This window comes from Telmatherina bonti (genome assembly GCF_933228915.1).
Source record: "Telmatherina bonti genome assembly, chromosome: 6".
Classification (NCBI taxonomy): Eukaryota; Metazoa; Chordata; class Actinopteri; order Atheriniformes; family Telmatherinidae; genus Telmatherina; species Telmatherina bonti.
The window spans coordinates 33,790,732-33,815,206 of NC_136624.1; the positions used below are offsets into that span (position 1 = coordinate 33,790,732).

The 24,475-nt window shown below is 40.5% G+C and overlaps 2 protein-coding genes across 3 annotated transcripts; both read right to left on the bottom strand.

Annotated features, from left to right (window-relative positions):
- Window positions 1-744: 744 nt before the first annotated feature.
- On the bottom strand, window positions 745-13,450 carry LOC306756861 (transmembrane protein 198-like). 2 transcript variants are annotated; one of them, XM_079241761.1, is made up of 5 exons: window positions 13,170-13,450; window positions 5,540-5,790; window positions 3,820-4,395; window positions 2,012-2,089; window positions 745-1,733 (listed from the first exon to the last, which is right to left on the bottom strand). In XM_079241761.1, the coding sequence occupies exons 2-5, from the start codon at window positions 5,691-5,693 to the stop codon at window positions 1,681-1,683; spliced, it is 861 nt and encodes a 286-aa protein (XP_079097887.1). In that variant the 5' UTR covers window positions 5,694-5,790; window positions 13,170-13,450; the 3' UTR covers window positions 745-1,680. The 2 variants fall into 2 exon arrangements, with proteins under 2 accessions (XP_079097887.1, XP_079097886.1); XM_079241760.1 differs by having other exon boundaries at window positions 1,941-2,089.
- Window positions 6,439-23,102, bottom strand: timeless (timeless circadian clock; the record flags this gene model as incomplete). Its single annotated transcript, XM_079242132.1, has 10 exons — window positions 23,063-23,102; window positions 22,776-22,930; window positions 22,302-22,530; window positions 22,064-22,132; window positions 21,795-21,913; window positions 21,427-21,658; window positions 19,670-19,911; window positions 18,767-18,806; window positions 13,170-13,218; window positions 6,439-6,550 (listed from the first exon to the last, which is right to left on the bottom strand). The coding sequence occupies exons 1-10, from the start codon at window positions 23,091-23,093 to the stop codon at window positions 6,439-6,441; spliced, it is 1,278 nt and encodes a 425-aa protein (XP_079098258.1). The 5' UTR covers window positions 23,094-23,102.
- Window positions 23,103-24,475: the final 1,373 nt, after the last annotated feature.

Here is a 24,475-nt window from a genome sequence, read left to right on the forward strand (position 1 = left end):
CTGAGGCAAGGGTGTGGGTTCCACTCCAGGGGCATTTGACACACATGCAACCTCATAAGCAGCGATTGGTTGTGAATGATCACTGATCCTGTTACAGATAACTTAGTGTGAAAACTGATTTTATTTCACTGGATCTGATAACCGAGCTTCCTCCAGAGCATGATTTTTTTGTGTGACTCTCTGCTGAATCATGATCTTATGGAGAAATCAAAGCTTTCTGTTTCTTTTTACATGTGTGTTACATTATGTGTCGCAATAGTTTCCAGCAGACACTTGCACTGTGATGAATCACTGATCTGTGAGGTCAACATAGATTTGTGTCATGATTTGGAGTAAAAACATAAAACTTTGTACAATTAAAAAGAGTTTTTAACAGTATAACTAACTCTGTCAACCAAAATAATCAACCTTCATTCACACCAGAAGGACAAAAAAAAAATTTAACATTCAGTGATGAAAGGCTTGCTTGTCCTGCATTGTGCGGCCTGCAAAAAAAACCCCCAAAAAAAAAAAACCTGTAGAGACACCATGGCAACACCAACCAATGGCAGAGAAGGAAATCCTCCCCATGACCTCTTTATTGCCTATGAAAAATCCTGTGAGAATTGATGCCAGTGTTGCTAAGAGCCGAACAGAGACAAACAGTGCAGCAGATATGACACAACATGAGTTTGAACTGTTTTTTAATCAAACAAATTTATTAATCTGTGAAAATTCTATCAACAAGTATTTACATATTCAGGTAACAAGAATGGTATTCCTGAAAAAGAAATGTGTTTAAAAGTCTAAAGTTGAACAACAAACATGCTTTTTTTTTTTTTTTTCTTTCTCAAAACAACACAAAATAAATCAACCACTACTACATACTGGGTCATTACATAAATTATATTTAAAGAAGATTGCTCCTCAAGCTTACATAAAAGTCTAAATTCTTCATAGACAGCTAGATCGCAAACACAAAGACAAGTCTGAGGTGCTGCTAGAACAGATCCTGCAGCAAAGAGCTTTTAAATAGTTTTTTTTTGCTTCACTTTGCCAAACTCCACGTATCCTGCTTTACTGTTTCACAACACTCTAGTTTCACAACACTCTAGTATAAAAAAAAAAACCAAAACATACACATGTACAAACTGCCTCAAATCCTACAATCGTACAGTTAAAAATAATAATAAAAGGTAATATCGCAACACCTCGTGACAATGACTAACTTCAGAAGTACAGTACACAATGTCAGACACCAAACCAGGAGTCCTTGTTTCTGAGGCTCGTACTTGCTGTTGTGTATTAAATACAGATTTGAAACGAGTGGCCTTACATTACTAGAATATGTATTTTGTTGTTTCTCTGAGAAACAGTGTTTGTAGTGGTTTTATCATCCAACAGGAGTTTTACACCTGCTACTACCTCCCAGAGACCGGTTTCTGTTCCATCGCACATGCAGGACTTACTGAGGAGAGAAAACATCCTCACTCCACATCTATTTTATGCAAATAAGACCCTCCAACAGTGGAGCTATTAATAAGTTCTATTCTATATATTAGGAAGACAGGTGAAGAACCAGAGAGTGCAATGTGGTCCCTTGCTCAGACCCTGACGACCGGAGTTGTGGCTGTAAGCGGAACTGTGGAGCCGGTCTCGTAGTCCATGTCAATCATGGTTTGGTTTGTGGTGCCAAGGCTGCTAAGGGAAGTTCCTGTGCCCATCTGTCTGTCCCGCAAACTTTGAAGGTAGCTCTAAAAAAAAAAAAAGCACAGGGAGAAATGAGTGAGGTACTAAAATGATGATGTCCACTTGACAACTGCTTAGAAATAAATCTCCTGCTTTTATAAAAGTTTTACTCTTAAAACGTTTGAAGCAACATTGAGGCTTAAATAAATCAATAAATATAAAAATCATTTTAAAAAACCACTACAGCACACGCTGTGTTGGGTGACACTGACCGGTGCCAGTAGATCCCCAGCGTAGCGTTTGACTGGGGTAGGTTTACGACGGTACGTGCCTTCCTGCCCACCTGCCTGCTGCCGCTTCTTGGCGTCCTTCTCTCGAATCCGCATCAGCTGGACTCTCTTCTGTCGACGACTGATGACAACTGTGTGAGGAAGGAGGATTCAAAAGCGGCTTTCAGACTAAATATGTCTGTGAAAGTTTGACCAAAGCGTGTCCACATTTCTTTCATTTGACAGATAAGCGTTAGAGTACTTTAAGTCCACATAAACCAAAGCTTACATTATTTCTCGGTAAAGAATCGTGATAGTTTAGCTAAACTCATTTCTGGCAAATGCAATCGCTGATTTATAGTGCAATGAATTCTGTTTGGACTCTAAACGTTCCTTTCCTGAGAAATCCTTCGAGAGGAGGCATCACGTGCACTCTGCCTACGAACAGCACAAGTATTTTCAGCAGAGAGCACACCTGACATGTCTGATGTAGGGTTGTCACAACTTATGAATCTTAAAGATCCCTCAATATAACCATAAAATATTTTGTCAACAACTGCAGATCAGAAAACACTTCCTCACACAACAAAAACAAAGTTACGCCACATCCACATGTTGCATCTTGTGTGGTTTTGTTTTTGTTCAATGCAGAGTTGCAGAAGAGGGCGTGCCCCAGTGGGACAGTGTGGCGGAGGAAGACTCATTTCCTCTAAACAGATTAAGGAAAACTTTTTGCACATGTTTTGTAATTAATAAAACAAAAAATGCCATGGTGTCATTGTGGAGGACTGTTCAAACAGCCTGTAAAGCTGGATGTTGTAGAGAAAGTGCAGAGAAAGTTCCCCCTATTCTATTCTATAGCCATTTGGCAGACTTCCATGTGTGAAGTGATCAATTAAACCATAGCAATTAACTAGGGATGCACCGATCCACTTTTTGGGAGTTCCGATCCGATACAGATATCTGAAATGTAAATATCTGCCGATACCAAATCTGTTTATGTGTACAGTATTGTGACTTTTGGTAATTATTGCTGTTATAACTGTGTAATATTACATTAGGTTGTAATAAATGACCCATCCTTTCTGAAGTTACCTCATCAATACAAATATAATCACATTACAGATCTAACTATTTCAACAAGTTTTATTCTGATTTGGCACATTTTACCCAAATACAACTATAAATATGTGGTTTTGAAACAAAGATCTAGCTTTTAACAAAAAATGCCACATTTTAACATTCAAGGCATTTATTTCTTTTAAAACATGTCCAAAGCGTGTCATCAAACACATCTGCACTGGCTTAACTAGTGTGGTATCGGGTATCGGTTGTGGTATCAGTACACTTTTATTAATACCAAGTACAAGTACACATGCTTGGTATTGAGCAGATACTTATACTGGTATTGCTGCATCCCAACAATTAACCTAATGCACATGTCTTGTGGGTGGGAGGAGTACCCGGAGTGAAGCCATGTATACATGGGGCACTGAAAGGCTGTTCAAACCTCAAACCAGCGGGTTTCCTGCTGTGAGGCCGCAGTGCTAACCACTATGCCACCGTGCAGGAACACCATCAGATTTCCACACTGAGGCAAATATAAATCCACAGTAATTTGGTTAAATGACGTTAATGCTCATCTAGTTTGACACTGAAATGAAATGTTATCGTGTCAAAAATATTATATACAGTTTAACTGTGAACCTTTTTGCTGGTTTAACTGGGGAGGAAATTAGACTTTTCTACACATTATAAGGCTTAATTTCTACAGCTTTTTTTTTGCAATGAGATCGTGAATACCTTCATACCTTCAGCTTAATTATATTTTGATTAACATCCAATAGAAAGTGTTACAAACCTAGCTGGATTTTGTCCTTACCCTCGGTGTGTGAGAAGCTGTCATCTGTGAGTTTCCACTGGACCAGAGCTCCTATAAGGCTAAGAGCGGGCCAGATGCCCAGAATGACCCAGCTGTACCAGCACAGTGCTGGCCCAGGTGTTAGGCGTAAGCAGTCATACACATGCGTGGCCAAAGCCAGCATCTCTACAAAGTAATCTGCACACACTGTCATGATGGCTGCTCCAAACACAGCGGTGGAGAGCATGGTGAAGATCTTCTGCCATTGCAGTGTCAGTACAGCAAACAGCATGCCTGTTCCCAGGAGAGCACCCAGGGGTACCCAGACTGTGGTGGGAGTGTAGAACTGGTGAGTGACCAGCAGGGCAGCGAGAGCAAGGAGGAGTCCCAGCAGCAGACCTGTCATGAAGAGGCCGACACTTCGCACCAGCATGGTGACCAGACCACATAGGAGTCCTATGCCAAGGCCAATACCTGCACTGGCCTCTACACTGAGCTGGGTGTCCAAAACATGCTCCTTGTGGCATAGCAAGAAGATAATGACTGAACCAAACATTAGACCAGACAGGAACATGACAGCCTTGAAACAGCGGTAACCTGAAGGAAGGAAATCAGGAAGGAGATGTTAGAAGAAACAAAAGAGCTAGCAGCTATCATATAATGTGACTATTACAGCACAGAGCAAACACCGTAGATTACATCTGGTGACGCGTTGGCACCATAGACTGTATATAGAAAGACGGATGTAGCCTCCGTTCCGTGACGTCAACCATAGGTTTCTGAAGACCTTAATTGAAGCTTGGTGGGCGGTTCCTACCATCGCCATCTTGGCAGGGGCATGCGTGTTGTCTCGCCCGGAAAATATAAATATGGGCTGAAGGGGCTAAGCCAATGCTTTAAGCCACTGGAATGTTACGATCCGGAAAGTTTTGCTGACTTGCTTTACCTGGTGTGGATGATGTTGATAAATTGTCCAAACGCTGCCAGTTGCAGTTAAAAAGTCAATTTATTTTCCATTATGTCCATTGTCCATAAACAAACAGCATTCTACGTCTACAGCGTGTTCCCAACAAAGCGGTCAAAACTGAATTTCATTTCCGGCCTAACACACACCCTACACACACACACACACACACACAATTTCCTGTCTTATATAGACCTTTTTACAATTGGCCCCTACTTGGGCGAAGAGGCAGAGCTGAGGGGGGCTGTGAGCGTCATGGTGGGTGATTGACATCGAGCGAACTTCGAGCTGCCTATAGCTAAGAGCTAACCTGGAGATAACAGGAGATAACCAGCTAACGGAGGTAAACGGGCTAAAGCTAAGTCACATTGTTAATCGGCTAAAAACCGCGGTTGCTCTACGTTCTTCTTACTTGAAGCGGGAGATCGGGTACCTGTCAATCAAAAGGACACGCCCCTATATATGCCAAATTTCGAGATTAAATTACTTTTAAACGAGGCTGTAAACATGTTTATTTCTGCTGTGAAGTTGGTCTTTTTAACATGGGAGTCTATGGGGATTCGCTCTGCTTTGCAACCAGCCCCTAGTGGATGTGGGAGGAACTGCAGTTTCATTCACTTCCGCATAGGCTTCACTTTTAACCGCTGGAGTCTACATCCATCTTTCATATACGGTCTATGGTTGGCACACAGTCATGTGACAATCTAATGATGTCTTATGCCTCTGCAAGTTTCAGCTCACTTTTTGTCAATGTATGTGACCTGAAGGGGTTCTCACCAAAGAAGCAATAGATGATGCCAAAAAGGCAACACATGGAGCAGATGACTGCAGGGATGATATCATATTTTCTCTCTATTTCCAAACTGCAGATGTCGGCCTCAGCCATGCCTGCCCCTTCCCCCTCGGGGCTCAGCGCAGCAGGATCAGTCATTTTGGTTGAACGTTGAAGGCTCCACGATAGGCTGAAGTTCAGGATGAAGGTAGAACTTCAAGGTATTATCTCAAATCCATCTGTAGACGTTTGACAACTGAAAGAGAAAAGAAAAAGAAAGTGTTGGTAAACTTTAGTCAACTAACACATATAACAGCTAGATCCTGGTTAACACAAAGAGCCCGGCGCTGAGAAGTAAAGGTGAGGCGTGAAATTTTCACGATGACGCTGACTTTGTGCAAACTTCTTCATATGTGCTGCTGTCACGGCAACCTAAAGTAAAATGCTGTATTCACTCACTAAATCCAAGAGCGGTTCCCAGTTTACAGTCAGTTCTGAGAAATCTTTTGCTATTTTTCTAAAATAAACCTTGCTTTCAGTTTCTTTCAGTGAATACTTTATTAAATCTATTTGTGATAGGAATGCAAATTTGCCCGCGACCCTGAATTGGAATAAGCGGTTCGGAAAATGAATGAATGAATGCAAATTTGATGTTTTGTTTAAAGCAAGAAGTTTGCAACTCATTTTAGGCTTTTATGTAAATCCATTTATTTAAAAAAAAAAAAAAAAATCAATTTATTTATAGGACAAAAAGTGCTTACCATACATCTTAAAAAGACACCTCATTGCATATAATATTTCTGGAAGCAGCTCATATTTCTCCTCCACTTTCTTCCTTCTGCTTTATGATTTGTGTTTCAGCAGATGTGCAACCACTGGTCCTCTTGAAAGATTATATGATACTTTAACTGGCAAACCTGTCGGGAGCCAGAGAGGGCTGCTGCAGGGCTGCAGGCATCAGGGCGGACTGCTCTTTCTGAGGCTGCTGGCAGGCCTCCTGTATGAGCTCACTACAGCTGGGATCAGATTACAGCTTATTCACGTTGTCTGCTTGAGAGCAACAGTCAGGAACAGTCAGTCCCGTCTTCTGTGCTTAATAACAGCCAGCTTCTCTCTTTTCACTTTTACGTTCCACCCCTCCTTTACCTCAACATTTTCCCAAACCAAATGTGTTTTTCTTTGGCTAAAATGTGACACAATTGTTTTGCCTTTGTTTCCCCCCCCTCTGACACAAGACTGTAATTTGTGTGTCCAGCCCATGAATGACTTTACGTGGAAAAAATGAGACCATCGGAAAGTTCCCTTTTCTTCTTCGGTCACTCTCAGTTCTTCTGTACCTATTCTCTTCAGGCATTCAACCACTAAAAACTGCAATGTCTCAATTTTCTACTGAGACGACAGAACTGAAGATACACATTTAACCTTTCAGCATATAATAATGGAAAAATCACAATTAGTTACGAGTTGGAGCTCATGACTCATGTATCAAACACATGCATTATTGTGGGAACTACTGTATGTGCAAAGGGAGAGGAAACAAAAAAAAAAAAAGATGAAAATAAATAAATCTCTGCAATGGAATAAGAGAAAGGGTCATATGGGGTTTTGGGAAGCATAGCATTTAGCAGCTCTGACATATAGCAGGTGTGGGCAGATGCTTGTCAGAATGATGGAATGAACCAACATAAACTTATCTTTTAAAAAATAATAAATTTTGTTAATGGGTGTTGATATATTTTGCCATAATTTATAATGACACTTGGTATGTAGCCCCTGGTTGGTTTGGATACAAGTACCTCTAACAGCCAGCTTTCTGTGCAGAACTTCATGCACACAGAGCTCATCCATCTCCCACTCTTGAACAATGTTTTCTTGGTATAAAAAGATATACCTAACTTCATCTAAAGTGCATACAACACAATCAAAGCTCAATGAAACTTACTACAGATAAGCAGATAATGAGCTGAATATCTTGCATTACACAGTAGCTTAACATCGGGTTAAATTTAAATCATCAGCGCTGATGAAGATGTTCAAATATTTAAGTATTTAAATTCTATACTGTAATTTAAAAACTGGTGATCTGATTAGAAGTGACACTTCTTAATTTTAATAATGATTTACTTAAATTTAAATACATCTACACCCACACATCTAAAATGGTATCCTATGTCTGGCAAGTCTGGAAGTCAAAGCTGCTGGAAGAGAATAGAGCCATTATGGAGCAAAACAAAGACCCTGAGGCCCATGCTGTGACCTCTAGTGGCACTTAGAAGAAACCATGTGGACTAAAAAGTGGACCGCATAAAGATGGCTTGCTTAAAGATGGGTGCCAAGTATTTGCCTTCAGTGAGCTGGTGAGTAACTGGGGTTAAGGGGAGGGGTGGAGGGTGGAAGAGGGGAGCAGAACTGTCTTTCTAAAGGCTACTGAGGCTACCCTAACCCTTTAACATTGCATTTTCTGCAATTAAAAGTTGTCTGGCATCTATTCAAATAACTTAACATACATGTTTAGTCTGGTAGCATATCTTTTAGCACTAAATAAAAAGGGAAAAAATGACCTGTTGCTTATAATTCAGCATTTCTTTGCTCATTTTTATCTGTATGACGTCCAATATAAAATACCACAAAACAACCGACTGTTACAGACCTAAGAAAGTTTACATTTACTTACAAAATGACAACCAGGGACTCATAAGCAGACACTTAAGCAAGTTGCAGGTGAGCTATTGGAAATGTTATGTTGGCCTTGAGTACACTTTGCTTAAAATGTGGGAAGAGGGCTGAAGCCCTAAAAATTTGAGTGCTCAGCTGCTGAGGAACAGGCAAGGCTGACTGCAAGTTCCCCACATAGCTAATTTGGGTGTGTTTAATTAAGGGGTGGGCGCTTGTGATCACAGCCGAGGATTCTGCGAGTGCTCCACTGCCTTGACAGCCGGGACCAGCTGAGAAGCTGAAAACCTGCCGGGTTATGACTTTACTGTCTGACGACTTTGCTTTAAAGAATCTTACAGGAATGTGAGATGCTCTGCGGTCCAGACAGTTGTAGGCTCTAAATCATTCTACCTTGAGCTGAACAACTCCAACCAGCTGAGAGACTGGACATGACGAGATAACAGGAGCCGAGGGAGTACAGTTAACAGTCCCAGTGGGGATATAAAAGGATACCTTGTTGTTTGAAGAATGAAAGTGTGCATATATAATTCTAAGAACGTTACCACAATAACCCTGTTTTACTGTAAACCATAATGAACAAGACATCAAACATCCAGTAAAGTAAGCTTCCTGTCTCTGTGTTGCAGGAAGCTGAGGACCAGATGAGGAAGTGGAACATCACGTTTCAGCAGGAACTGACCCCTGTTTGTGAGCAGAGTCAGAACCGATGGCTTTGATTAACAACACTGAAACTGAAGAGCAAAACTTTAAATTTAACTAGAAGAAAAGGGGAGACCGACAGAAAAGAAACAACTTTACATGACGCTGTCCATGAAGCAGCAGGAGCGCAGGCAGCGTTATGATACAATGAAAACAAGCTTGTAATCTGTCTGGCTCGAAGACTAATCTACATGTAACACTCACCATTGTGTCACAAGTGCCTGTGCTTATGTGACTGAAGCTGAGAAGGGATTTTGTTCATAACAGATCCTGAAATTTTAGCGCTGTAACAACTTGCATAATGAAAAAGAAAAAAAAAACCACCACATGACAGCATGTTTCCACTTTTTCCACCAGACTTTGAATGTTTGAAGACTGTTTTTTTTCATTTACTCTGAATTTGAGCTCCAAGTAATCACACTCGAGCTAAAATGTAGCACTGATAATCCGCAATAATAAACAAGCGATCCAGAGGCCTGAGAGTGTTTGTCCTGCTGTCAGTTGCCAGCAGTCAAACACAGGCTCTAAGCCTCATTAAGTTATTTTATTTGTTACATCAGATTTATTTTTCCCCACTCTAACTTGCTCTAAAAAAACTAAACACGCAGAAATAAATCCAGCAGTAAAACTAAAGCATTGCAAGGGGCTGTCTGGTAACTCCAATCATGACCTTCCTTATAAACCTTTTGAATGTAGTACAGTAAAAAACTGCTAGGTCTGGCTACATATGGCCCATGGGATACATTTACACACACACACACACACACACACACACACACACACACACAAACATACTCAATGCATGTGAAACATGCCAAACACTGGCTCTGAAAGATGCTTTGAACATTTTAATTCAGTGTTACTTTTTTTCAACACAGGCTTCCAATCTGCTGTAAATACATATAATAATAAAACTTGAGCATTAAAGGTGCAATTTGCCACATTACATCTATGATTGCTTCAAAACCTTTTAAAATGAACATTTAAAGTGGCTTATGGGATACTTTAACAAGACACTCAAAACTAACAAGTTCCTCAGTCTTTGCATGAGTTTATTGTTGTTGCCCTGTGGGTGCACCAACCTTTCCACATATGACTGTATCACTAATGAGGTACCAACTTTGAGCTGCAATATCATCAACATGACTTAATTCTCCCTGAAACTATCTCCTCTTAGGTCTGACATGTATTGTCATCATTGCTGCACTTCCCAGGTCAGAAACTGTTTGAACTAGTCCACTAAAAAGGCTGCTATATTAGATATTTTAACAGTTTTCGGTACACCATTCTTTAAAGAAAAGTCACAAAAGTCTCTCACACAGCCTCTTGGTCCTGATCCAAACATAGGAAAATACCTGTAACTATGAAGAATATGGGTGCACTCAACTCCTGGCTGTTAATAATATTGACAATGATTTATGTGACTCTATACTGATTCCTAAACAAATAATCAATCAGTTTACTGAAAAATATGCCAGATATGTCTCTGATAACATCCACTTGTGGCGATACTTGTGGAATAATTTGCAACTTCTTTATTCCCCTTAATAATCACGTCATTCTAAACAATAGAAGTCTTTTAACTACAAACTTCAGAGAGCTACTTATAAAAAGAAGCAGTGAGACAATGAGGAACCTTTTCAGGAGAGTCACATGCTGATGGTGCATGAGCTTTAACTGTGCATCACACACACACACGCTGAAATCCATCTGCAGTATGCTGGAGTTTAGTTTCACCAGTACAGGGAGGAGAGCAGTGTGTGTGGTAAGTAGTGGATGTTCCATAACGTTCCATTTAGGCCTGTGGTGGAGGAGAGTGTTTAGCAGGCGATGTCCATATGTCACAGAACACGACAGCAAAAGTCTGTATGAGACACAGCATGTGCTGGCGATGACAAGTTTGGAGGAGTGGGTCTAATGCAACCATTAGATATGCAAAAGTGTTCTTGAGTGAGACACCAGTATATCCATCAACATCTCCTTGTATCATCTCATGAGGCCAATTTCATACTCGGGATATAATATAAAAATGAAGCAGTTTATTCAAACTTTGTTTAGCTTTAAACAAAGGGAATGTATTCATGCAACATATCAGTGTTTAAACTGATCTGGCAGTAGTGCACGGGCAGTCAGACAGACACACACTCAGTCGTGGCTCAGACCTCCAGTGTGGTGTCCATATATGTCTGTAGCACCCCCCACTGCAGCTCTATCATTTGTAAAATTCCAGTCTGCAGTAATTGCACCTCCTACAGCAATCTCACGAACCTAAAATATCAAGTATGTCCTTAATTTTCAAAGCCAACTCAACACCCTCTCATCTAACCAATGTTTAGAGACCTATAAGTAGTCTACGAATGAATGTTTTAGAAAATATTGCTTTCACTGCCGTTAGCATATGACAATAGGGTTCTCCTCGATCCATGAGTCACCAGATCCCACTGTATGAGAATTTCTTTAAAACTCGTGTCGTTCTACATTTCAGCCGTCTTACTCTGTGTCAGGCATTTAAATAGGATAGAAAAAAATGAATAGTTTAGTAGATTATAAGAAAATCTAATTGAAATGCATTATCCTATCAAAACAATATTCAGTGATGTAATCTTATGCACTGCTGAAATGCATAATTATAGCAACACGAGTTTCTAAAAGGATTTAACTGGCTCAGCAGCTAGAATATATATATATTTTTTTTTTTCACATATAATGCTGAACCACATTGTGCTTGTGGTTATCTTGAGAATCGCAGTTAAATAAAGTATTAATAGACTAATCTATTCCAGTAAAACAGTGACAAAATACACTATCTTTCCAAAAGAAAAGCTAATTCTGAACCACATCAGCAAGTCTTGTTCTACTCTACTCTTATTTATAATGACAAGCTTAAGAGGGTTTCTCCTTGATGTGTATTTGTCCACATGCATGACATGCAGACAGACACAGGAGGCATTAGTTTATGGACCAATAAAGTCACGTTTCAGTTCAGCAATTGTGAAGACTTGAGATAAAAATCTCCTTTTTCAGCTGCATCATGAACACACAGGAGACCACTTTAGAGAAACTATGAATTGTTCCGTTTATGGCTCAAACTGATTACTCATAAATATTTAAATAAATATTTTTATAAACGGCATCTGCTGTATTTAGTAGATAGCCTGAAAGGCTTAATTTGACTTCATATATTAAATTAAATAACCCTTTTACCTATTAAATAGAAAACTCTACCATGTGCAGCTTTCTGGTTGTGAAAGACTAACTTCATCTGGCATTTCTAATTATCCAAGACCAGGTCATTAGCATGTTTTTGTATACTTTAAAACCAAATCAAGACAATGCCCCCATGGTACCTAAAAGACACATTGAAAAAGAAACATAAACAACATGAAAAGTCCAACCTTCATCAAACTCTGCACTTCTTGCCTCCTTTCCTGCTTTCTCCTTTGCCCCAAAGCAAGGAAGGGCTTCCTCTTTGCTTTTTCAAAGGGTGTAAAAACCATATGGTACAGGCTGAGTGAGTAGGTCATGTAGATGGAGGGGGGTGCTCTATATAGAGCGGCTATAACTACAGACTGAAAGCGCCTCAGTAAAGACAGGACCTGTAGGTTGTCATCAGACTGCCCAAAAAACCCCAAAAAGGCATTCCCAGCCTTGATCGCACGGCAGAACCACAGGGCAGGGCTTTCTGAAAACTTCACAAGCCATGAGGGGACATAAGGAGAGATAAAAAGTTTGCCTAAGAGGATGAAAGATGTACATGCATCAACATTTATGTGATTTTTTTCAGTAAACAAGTTATCTTTCAGAGTACATATAGAGTTTTGTCAGGCAATACTGATTAGGACACATTTCTGCAGGTCTCATAGGTTCAGTTTCCCATGAATACAGCCTTTATTATCCTGGATCATTATGTCCTCAAAGGCTGAGGGATAAGTTGCATTATGTGCCTCAAGAGTGAAATGCTTTATGCAGCCATGGAGGCAGCCTGGCTACGTGTTATCACAAACATTTCCAGCTGCAGAGTCAGATCTGGGCTGGGATCATTCAAATAAAATCAGTCATCGTTAATGAAAAGGAGCGGTAATTGTTTCCATACTGTGATGTTAGAGGAGTTATAATGTTCACTTGAGAAGGATTAATCCTTACAGTGTTGGGTTCTTTTTTTTTTAATAACACAGAGTAGCATAGTCTTGTAGACATCTGTAACCCATACATAAAAATGGATATTCATGTTTGTTTACGTTGTTAAAAGTGAAGACTTACCGATGAGCCTGCGTGCTCGGCAGCTGAAACCTCTCTTTGACAATCGGCCCTGTCAGGCAGGAAAAACAGCTCACCATTCAAAGACACAAAAGCTGCGGTAGGGTACCAGGGAAAACCGGTTTCGCCTCAACTTAGCCCAGTGCTCTTTCTAAACTCCCAAGCCCCTCTAAACCGACAGCAGCGGTATGTTTTGTTCCTGTGCCTGCCTCATGCAAATCGTTACAAACAATCTCGGAAGATGTGAGAAAGGTTAGCTCGTTTCTGTTCTCCTCCGCCGCGAGCGCCTCACTCTCTCTGAGAACTTTAAATTAACCGTTAAACTCCCCCCCCCCCCGGTCTATGACTCCACACACACACGTCCAAGCAAATCTGCCTGGGAAGTCTTAACTCTCAACTCTCTACGTCTGCTCCCAACAACTCTAATAAGTGGTACTTAAAACACAAAAGATAAAGAGTTTTCCCTCTCTACCCCCGCCCGCCCTCGGGTAATCCTCCAACTCTTTTCACGTCCAGCGTCGGCGGTTGGGCCGTTGGAGGTCCCTGGATGGAGGAGGGGGGGCGCGTGTTCAAACACCTAGCAAAACACCGGTCGGTTTAAATTGAACAGGTTGCTAGTTCAAGATGTTCATCTTCAACCCCAAATTAAAAGAAAAGGGGGGGAAATGGTGATTATATCTGAGAGTACAAGTTAAATTCCAAGCTATATTGGTCTAACTCCACCCGGACTCAGGGCCGGATAAAAGTGCACAGGCCCCTGGGCCCAGAGTGTTCCAGGGGCCCCAATCCACACCATAACATTGTAAAACGTGTGAATGATACACTGTGAAACGACATTTCTAACATCTCTGTCAGTGGTACCAGTAGCAATACACTAGACACTGGTGCAACTATCTGGCTTTTATATACATTTTGTTTCATGTCCAAACTGCTGGTGTATGCCCTACGTGGGCCCCACATGGGCCCCTGAGCCTGTGCCCATAATGCCCATTGGATAATCCGGCCTTGCCTGTACTCAAACAAGCAGAATGTTACTTCTTTACAGAAGCCAATACCGGATTTATGGCTTAACGACAGCAATTTCTAATAACCAGTTTATCACTGCGAGTTCTGATGAACAGACAATAAACCACTACAACAGATTTTTAGGTTTCTAATCAAATTAAGGACTGTAAAACTGCCTGGCTGATTTTTATCTAAAAGGACCTTGCTCTTGATTTTTTTCCCCTAAAAATATATAATGAACCACACAAGTTACTTTTATCTCTGGCCTCCTGAAGTTCTGCAGACCATCTAATCTTAATAAGTTGCTGCAATGACTTTACTCCCTTAATTGAAGCTGGCTTATCACAGCATCTTCAACCCTCATTCACTTTGTAACTAACAACTTTCAAGGAATTTGCTTGTCTAGCGCCAAAAATGGAGATGCTTTCACAGAATTTCTTTCTCTATTAAATTATAAACACATTACTCTTGTAAAAGCCAACATTTAGGCTTGTAACTACTTGTTAAGACAACTGTAGACGTGAGGGTGGAAGGTTTAACTATCAGCTAATTAATTTGTTTCTACACATATGTTCAAACAGGGAATTTGCTGGGTACAGAGAATGACAACTGTTGACACAGGAACCAAAGGATTGCACACTGGTACATTGAGGAATGCGCTGCAGCTGTGGGTGATGTTTGCAGAAGCACTTCTTTTCCTTTATATCTGTTGGAGGAGGTGCAACTTTACTCTGCCAATTACAGCTACACTTGCATATGTTCACAGTTTAACACTCTCTAAGCGTGTTTATACACTATTCACAAAAAGTTAGGGATATTCAGCTTTTGGGTGAAATTTCACAACAAGCCTAAAATGCATTCAAACCTGTACAGGTGAACTTAATGTGATCTTCTCTAAGCTTTTAAATGCACATGTCCAACTGTTAAATGTTTCAATAAATTTTGCACAAGTTGCTGTTCTCTAACAAGGAGCTTAACGGCAAAAATCTGGTGTACTTGAATTGACCAATAAATGTCCTGGTTCAATTAGAGCTGGTGTTTAAACAGTTGTCCTCATCATGCTGTTCACATTTTGACATCATGAGACCAAGACGACACCTAACAATGGAACAACAGTCCCTTGCCATTGCGATGCTTCAAACAGGACGTTCTCAGACAGAAGTGGCCACTGAGCTTGGAGTGTCACAGAGTGTCATCAGCAGGTTGCAACAGAGATATGGAGAGACTGGAAGAGTCACAGAAAGGCCTAGAAGTGGACGTCCTTTGGCCACATCCCGTGCTGATGACCGCTACATTGTGAACACTGCCCTGAGAAACCGGATGATGAATGCCACTCAACTCCAGGCACGTTTAAGAGAGGTGAGAGGCACCCAAGTGTCACGTCAGACCATTGGAAACCGTTTCCATCAGCGTGGTCTGCGTGCTAGACGACCTGCACGGGTACCTGACCACACCACCAGGCACAGGCATCATCGTCTTGCATGGGCCAGGGAGCATTTACGCTGGACGAGGAACCAGTGGGCCTCAGTGCTGTTCTCTGATGAAAGTCGATTCACACTGAGCAGAAATGATGGCCGGCAACGATGTTGGAGACGTCAGGGAGAGCGCTATGCATCAGCCACTGTTGTCACCAGGCGAGCTTTTGGTGGTGGCGGTGTTACAGTGTGGGCAGGGGTGTCCACTTGGTACAGAACTGCCCTACACTTTGTGAATGGTACAGTGACAAGCCCACACTACCTGAATAACATCATTAATCCAGTGATTGTGCCCCTACATGAACAGCACAGGCCTAATTTCATCTTCATGGACGACAATGCTCCTGCTCATCGAGGCCGCATCATCAGGGAACGGCTGTTGGAGACTGGTGTACCTCAAATGGAATGGCCTGCACTCTCTCCAGACCTGAATCCCATTGAAAACCTGTGGGATCAGCTTAGCCGTCGTGTAGAGGCTCGAAACCCTGCACCCCAGAACCTCAATGACCTGAGGGCTGCCCTTCAAGAAGAGTGGGATGCCATGCCTCAGCAGGCAATAAGTTGCCTTGTGAACAGCATGAGACGTCGTTGTCAAGCTGTAATTGATGCTCAAGGGCACATGACGAGATATTGAGACGTTCAAATTTTTTGTTGTGGTGTAACTACCATTGTTGTTACCTTTTGTGTTGAATGAATTTTTTGAGATGAGGAAATCAGTAATGCATCCTTCTACCTAAATGTCTTACTTTTAAGATATTATATCACTGTAGCATGAACATATTGCATTTTCCATAAATTTCACCTGAAAGCCAAATATCCCTAACTTTTTGTGAGTAGTGTATTTATGTGTGCATTCTCACGCATTTGCATTTCATGAGGTTGTGTTGTAACATGAAGCTCTGCTTCAGTATGAGACTTTTAAGGGAAGAACTGTGGTAGTTGTGTCTTGTCTTCTTCTCACAACTGAACAGGTCGAGTTTACCCAACCCTTAGACCATTAGACGGTGCCCCAAGGAAGCCTGCAAAGTAAAGGAGGAAAATCACTGGAGGTATATTTTGCAACCTAGTTCATGACATTTTTTACAGATTTGAAGTCTCCATTTGAATTGCTTCATCTTTTTTTATGCACTTCTCTGAACACAAGGCCTTCAAAGTACCGTGTAGTAAGTGCATTTTCCCAACTGCTCTTCAAAATGTCCAAAATAACTTTAAAATCCTACGTGTAACTAGGTGAGCATGAATTACTCGGAAAAAGTCTACAACTGCAATCTAATACACTGATATGACTACAAAACAGCTACTAAATTTCATGTTTTCCCAAGTGAAAGTCTTAAAGCTTCAAGAACTTTTGTGTGCAAATATGCAGTTACAAAAACAAGAGGTGCTAAGGTAAACATTTATTTTAACTCTCAAGACTACATAAAAAATAAAACAAATTCAATTAACATTGCATCCATAAGTTTTCCATTTATAAACATATTTATTCACTCTAAGAGTAGAACCTGTTAATCCCATGTAACATACTGACTTCAGCTTTGCTGTTCATGCAAGGAGTCGCCTCTGTCCAGAAAGACCTCTGTGAACGTTTTAACTTAAACTTAAGGTGTCACTTCTCACTGGAGAGGAAGTGATGTATCTTTAACCTTTTAAATTCACCAATTACACCCACACAGAACTACGTTCACGTGCTCACCTCCCAGCAGGGTTTGTGGATTGTCAAGTCTGCTCTTGGTTCTGTGGGATGGGGGCAGAGCAGATGCTGTGACAGGAAGTTACTAACGGGGTCCAGATGTGAGGACAACAGACCACCTCCCACACAGCTGGAAAAATGTTGAGGACTATAGGCAGTGACTGCAGACATGCACGTGATGCTGGATCCACAGATGGGAGAAACTTGACTCTCAATAAACTCTCAATTTATCATTATTTTAATAGAAGTCAGTTCCTGCTTTGAGACTCTCACCTAAGTAAAACATATGTAAGTCACTTGTCAACCAAAAACTATAATTTAACAAATATTTTAAACAGTTAAATTTGAGTCTACATCCTTAAATCTTGAATATTACTGACATGTGATCATGCCCCAGCCCTCTAGTGTTAAACCTATGTAGTGCATCAAAGCGACCAGAACCATTCCTGTACTCTTAAAAGTCTGTTTTATTGAGTAGAAAAACTGAATTTTACTGTGAAATAAAAAAATAAGGTTGAAAATGACTTCAAAACAAGTCACAATATTTTCAAATATGGAAAATGAAATAGCTGACTGAAATATATATGAGAAGTGTTGTGATACAGCTTTGTCAACTAGCATGATGTCTGAAATGCTAATGTTTTGTGTGTGTGTGTGTGTGTGTGTGTGTGTGTGTGTGTGTGTGTGTGTGTGTGTGTACATATGTATGTATAAACATATATACACATACATATAAAATCAACAAAACATTGGGCTGAAAAACAGATTTATCATAAACCAAATGCAGAAATGAATTGCCAACTAAAGAGAAACAAAATGAATTTGCTGCATATTATCTTTGTATTCACAAGAGAACAAAGGTTTAGTTCCTCTGAGTTGTTTGATATTCCACTAAAACTTCATGTTGTCTGAAAACAGGCCTCTTGAGGGCTGCATCTTTATTTTTTTTTTGAGAAACACAAGGGACCCCTCCTGCCTGCAATCCATTAAGTACAGTCCTTAATCCTCTTCTTCCTCTTCATCAATTAGGACCATCTTCCGCCTTCGTTTTACAGGAGCAGAAGTATCCTCCCCGTCTGAATCTGCATCGCCGTTTGTGTCCATATTCTTCGCAGAGCTGGAGTCATTCGCTGGAAAGAAATTGATCATCAATACAATGAAGTTCTGCCATCGTAAAAATTCAGTTTTAATAATCTTCTTTCTGGATACTCAGTTCGTAACATGGTAAAACAACATAAGAGCAGAATACCAGTCTCCTTATCATCATCATCATCATCATCATCATCATCATCCAGAAGTCTGCTTCTTTTAGTTGAGGTCATCTCCTGGGACCGGCTGTAAATAGGAACATGATCAGAATTAAAGTGACTCAGGAGATTTTCTGCTGAGTTTTGTCTTAACATATAAAGAAAATCATAGTGATGACTCACCTCTCAGCTCCACTGTCTGAATCACCACCAGACACAGAATCTAAAACAAGAAGAATCACATGAACAAAATCATTTTAAAAAAATCCCAACAAAATTCCAATTTTTAAAACTTCTTTCTGGTACTTTGTTACAGAGATAAGCAGAACCTATTAAAACCTGTGCCTAAAAAAAGAGCAGGTTTAAGATCTGATTCATTTTTGCAAATTGACTAAAGAGTTTCAACCGTAAGTAAAGCAGACGTCCAGAACCTTCTGCCGCTTGCATCTTTAGGGGTCTCAGTGTAACTCAAGCCCATGTTTGTATTTATTTAGTTTCAATAGTCCATTTAAACTATCGTTAATCCTCTGTCTTTGCTTCATTAAAGCAAATGTTATTTTGTCAGAATTAGCAACTTCCTCATAAGGGAGCTAAAATGGTAAATATTACAAACTTTCCACTTTGTGGTTTCCTGTTTCTGCTCCTTAAGTTGTTTTTCCCCTCAGTGATTTGAGATGCATCAAAGGATTATCGTTTCTTTACAATCAAAATGGTTGTTTTCCAATCCAATCCAGCTTTATTTAAACAACACAGTCGACCAAAGCGCTGTAAACAATCCCAGGCTCAACAATATAACGCCACAGAATAAAAAATATTTGATAAAAACAATAAAATTACTCGTCACAGTAACACACTATAGAACAATAAAAAAAACATAAAAGAGAAGTCACAACTCAAGCAGTATTAAAAGCCAGTGAAAAAAAGTGACTTATAAGAGCAGGTTTAAAAACAGAAAGAGACCCAGCCTGTCTAAGGAGCAGTAGCAGTAAATTCCAAAGTTTTGGACCAGAAACTGAAAGGAGCGGTCCCCCCAGGATTTCAGCTTGGTTTGTGGGACAACCAGCAGGGAATGATCTGCTGCATCACCATTTGGCTCCATATTCTTTGCAGGGCTGGAGTCATCCTCTGGAAAGAAATTGATGAGCTCATCCCTCTGAAGGGGTCGCCACAGCGAATCATTGCACAGGTGAATTGGCACGTTTTACACCAGATGCTGATCCTGAAGCAACCCTCTGCATTTGTGGAGGCGTGAGACAAGCCCTCGGAGGACAGTTGTGTGTCGCCCTTGGGGTTGCAGCGGCGTAGGGGAGCAAACCTCAAACCGCAGCCTGTCAGGTCACAAAACAAGTGGCTCTACCTCTTTATAATCAAAATTTCTCTTCCAAAATAGCTCATTAAACCGTCAATATAAATATTTCTTTCACATATTACCATCTCTGATTGTAAGGAAATCGACCCACTGCCAGAGACTGTTTGCATTTCAAAATGGGTGGGTTTTGCCCTCTGGGGCCTCCTATTAAAATCCCAAACCCCCATCCAGGAATTAGCTTTTTCATATTATAATTTGGATCCTTTTGAATGTCATCTTAATTTATTGAAGAGCCATTTTATAGTGGTACTAAATGACCATGATTAGAATGTGTTTGTGCTCTCGACAGGGAGTTATATTCAGATTGTGTGTGTATGTGGGTCTACATCCCTGTGTGTATATAATCATCAAATCTTGTGACAATTTCAAGGACGCCTCATGCTCTATATGTTACTGTGATGGTGCGACAGCATTGCTTAGCATTAATAACCACTGATGTCAAACTGAACCTTTGCACATCAGGAAATTATTCAACAGTAACACGAGGAAAAGATCACATGCTAACGTGTCGTGATGTAAGAATTGACCACTTTCAGTAACTGGAATGATTCCAGTAATGTGACAAGACCAAGGAAGAAGGCAATCGCTGCTGCCACCACAGGTGCGTGTCCCTCCTTGTCCTTTGCCTCTGGCATCGTCTGCAGCAGGATTAAACTTGGTCTGATTCATCCTTACTAACTGTAGTATGTTGCAATTACATTTTTTACTGACATTACTTTCGTTTATAAGGTTTTTGTCTGATGCAGGTGTTTCAGGGTTGAAATAAGTTGCACAAACTAGGATCAGTTGGACGGAGGTCAAGCAGTCTCTGAAAGGAACTAAGAGTATCCCTACAGGTTAGTTACTGAGCGTTCCTCCGTGGTTCTTCTTTAGATGTTCGTTGAATGGTAGAAGCATGATAAAAACATCTGTACTGAACATCTGTGCTCCTTGTGAGATATGATCCATGGTCCTGACCGTATCTCTCATAATATTGCTGTTTGGTTATTAGTTGTATTAATAGATCTGTTAAGTAATTTGAAAACTAATTATTAGTTGAGATCACTATCATGGCTTTGCTATTCATGCATAAAATGATCGATTTTCTGTCATATCTGTCAGTTACAGCCGATCTCAGTTGGATCAAATTTAAGGCCAAGTGTCACAAAGGTTTTTTTTTTTTTAAATCTGCTTTGATGTTGGTCAAATATTGAATTATTAATCCTGAATTTAGCGTCTTATAACTTCAGACATCACTTGATAAATGGGGCCTGCCTGCAGCGATCAGCTGCTCGACCTGTTACTCTGTCCCGACACTGGAACTGGAAATACTCCATTTAAGTAAACCAGTCAGCACTGTTGGACAAGACAAAGGAAGCTTCTAGGAAAGCGGCAAGTTTTTATGTACACCATGAAACTTAATGCTTGTCTATGTGAGAGAGCTGTAATTAAATGATGATGTCAGACACACTACAGGCTAAACTCTCATGCATACCTGTATCCACGGTGGTTTGGTGTTTCCTCTTGCGTGCAAGCAGCAGAGCTCTGAGAGCCTGAGCTCTCTGGTCACCTGAGACCTCCTCCTCCTCCTCCTGCTGCTCTGCTGGGTTTCTGGGCCTGTCTGGCTCTTCACGATTTTCAGCTTCATCCTCACTTGGGGTCAAAGCTGCAGCTGCACTCTGGAGCTGCGATGGACTGATCTTTGCTGGGATTCTCCAGAACATCTCCTAATTACAGAAGTGGGAATATTCCTTGTTAACTGATGCTGTCTAAAATTATTGCAAAAAAAATAAAGATTTTTCTTTTTTATTTAGACTGTTATTAAATATCACACATATTGTAGATATTAACAATGATACACACTTGTTCATTTGCAGGTGGTCGCATTCCCAGTTTGCGCAACAGCCTCTGGAAACTTTTGTTTTCCATCGCGTCTTCATTTGCCTCAGCCAGCGGAACAAGTGGAACAGGCTGGGATACACCTGGGAAACACACCAAAAACTTAATTTACAATATTAATTTGATGATCAACTCATTAAATAAGATTTTTCACATTTCAAAAGCTGAACTCGAGCTTTCCTGAAATCCTCAGCGAGATATTAACAAAATATTTTTTCCATGTTGATACTCACCGTCGTCGATTCGGTCCTTTGCTGTTTTGTTGAGGCAGTTCTGCAGCCACAACAAGGGTCCAGACAGGCCTTTTATTTAAAAGAAATAATTAAAAAGATTAATGTTGAGGCATGAGGAGAAAATGTTGAACTCATTTTATGATACCGAGGCTTTTACAAACACAATAAATCCACCAACTGATTGGTGGATTCATTTATGTGGTTCTGCAGTCTTTCAGTACTTTAACCTTCAGCTCACCTTCCTCATGTAGCGCGTTAACCATGGCACCTACGTCAGCGCGTTTCTCCACCGTGTAGTGAACGCTTTGGCTCTTCTTTCCACCATTTTGGGAAATTTTGCTTTCCTCCTCTTCGTCTTCCCCGCTGTCTTCAGAATCCTGTTCTTCCTCATCATCATCATCATCATCTCGGTCCACTGAATCATCTAGGGCACCCTGGGTTATTTCAGCTAAGAAGTCTTCTTCTGTCTGCAAACGGAAAACATAATACACTCAGTGTGGAGTATAAACACACACCCTGTCCCACAAATATTAAGGGTAAATTTTTTTTTGATAATTTTTATGAATTATAGTGGATGACTGAATCAAATCATGAAAACAGACATTAACATTGTCAATTTCCTGATATGCAGATGCTAAAAACTTAGCACTTTGGCGCTATATCTAGCAATTCTTCAGACTCCCCTGTACATAAACACATAAAGTAACTGTACCATTGCCTGTCCAGAGCGTTTTCCTTGAGAACCACGGCTTCTCTTCTTATAAAGTTCTCGTCTCTCCGACACCAAACCCATACTGAGCAGCTTGTCCACCACACGTGCACGGGACCGCTTAGCTGTGATCTTCTTCATTATGTTACCCAGCACATCTGTGTAAACATAGTGATTTATGTGATCACTTAGAAGCTGTTCCAAAACTCCTGCAGTATTTCAGATTCTTCAGCAGAGACAGACTTATTCATTAGTCTGTCAGCTGTTTAAACTACCAAAGCTTCTCGTACCGTCAGAGTCTCTGAACTCTTCAAAGAGCATGTGCAGTTCTTCTTCCTGCTCCTCCGTCCACAGTACAATCCGAGTACCTTTCCTTGAAGTAAAAAAAAAAAAAAGAAAGTCTTTATAATTGTTACAAATAAACATAATTCTCAGAAAAACTGAGTGGTTCTGATCAACTATGAAATATAAACTTATTTAAAAATATGCATGTCAGCATCATCAACACACACACATACAAAAGCTGGTAGGTAGGCAAAGTTTTTCTTGTAAGAAGGCTGTCATATTAAAGTTGAAGAGTTGATCCTCATATACCTTCTTCTAATGCATATATTGATATGAGCTTTTGGTGATCAATATACTCTGTCCTGTCTGACACATTACTGTGTAATCAGCTCCATTAGTAAGGCTATGTCCACACGGTGCTGAAGTCGGTTCAGGTGTGAATAAGTAGGGAAATACCAGGAGAGAGGCTTCACCATCCCAATGAAACCACAGTAGTACACACTACAAGGCTGTGGGGGGGGGGGCAATGGGATGATTAACAGCTAGAACTAGACGTACACATGCGTAGATAAAAGCTCACTGTGTGTTGCAGGGAGTTCACACTAGATGAAGATGGCAGAAGAATCGGTACAAACCAAAAGAGAAACATTCGTTTGGACTGATGAAGAAGTCAAGCTGCTGCTTCGTATTACGCTGGACTACATACCCAAAAAGCCATTATTTAAGTTGTGTTTGGTGCGTGTTTGTCACATTGATTTAATTACTTCCAGGCGTGCGCAAGACTCCATCCTGATCGAACGCAGACGGTAGATGTTTCAAGCCAACCCACCTTTGTACCTGGTTTAAGACACAATCGTTTTCATGAAGGCTAATCCTCGGCTTCGTGTGGATGAAAGGGCAGATCGCTCAAATACTTAAGCAGTTTTACTACAATTCATTCCCGTGTGGACGGCCCCATAGTCTCCAATGAAACGTATCATCCTGAGGTCAACTGCATGTGGGAGTGGGTTACTGAGCCAGAGAAAAATCCCCCTGTATGTGTACATAAAGAGTTTGTCATTTTTGCTCTTTGTTCACTTGGCTTTTATGGCGACCACATACGTTCATCTGAACGTCGTCTGAGCAATAATCTGCAGGATACAAATAAGATGGAATAATAATGAGAGGAATCATATTTTGTCTTCACCTTTCTTCAAGCAGCCAACCGCCTTTTCTTTACAGATTCTGAATTAATTTATATGATCTAAAATCAATGAAGTTGGTCATGAACACAGATACTATTTTGTACCTCTATGTGTTTAATGAATGCACAAATGTATTAACTCTGTTTTTAAAAAATGTACAAACTTTTCTTCAAACAGGGATTTTATATTGCCCTTCTTTAATATATTCTATGCTTTATTTAAATAAAAAATAAA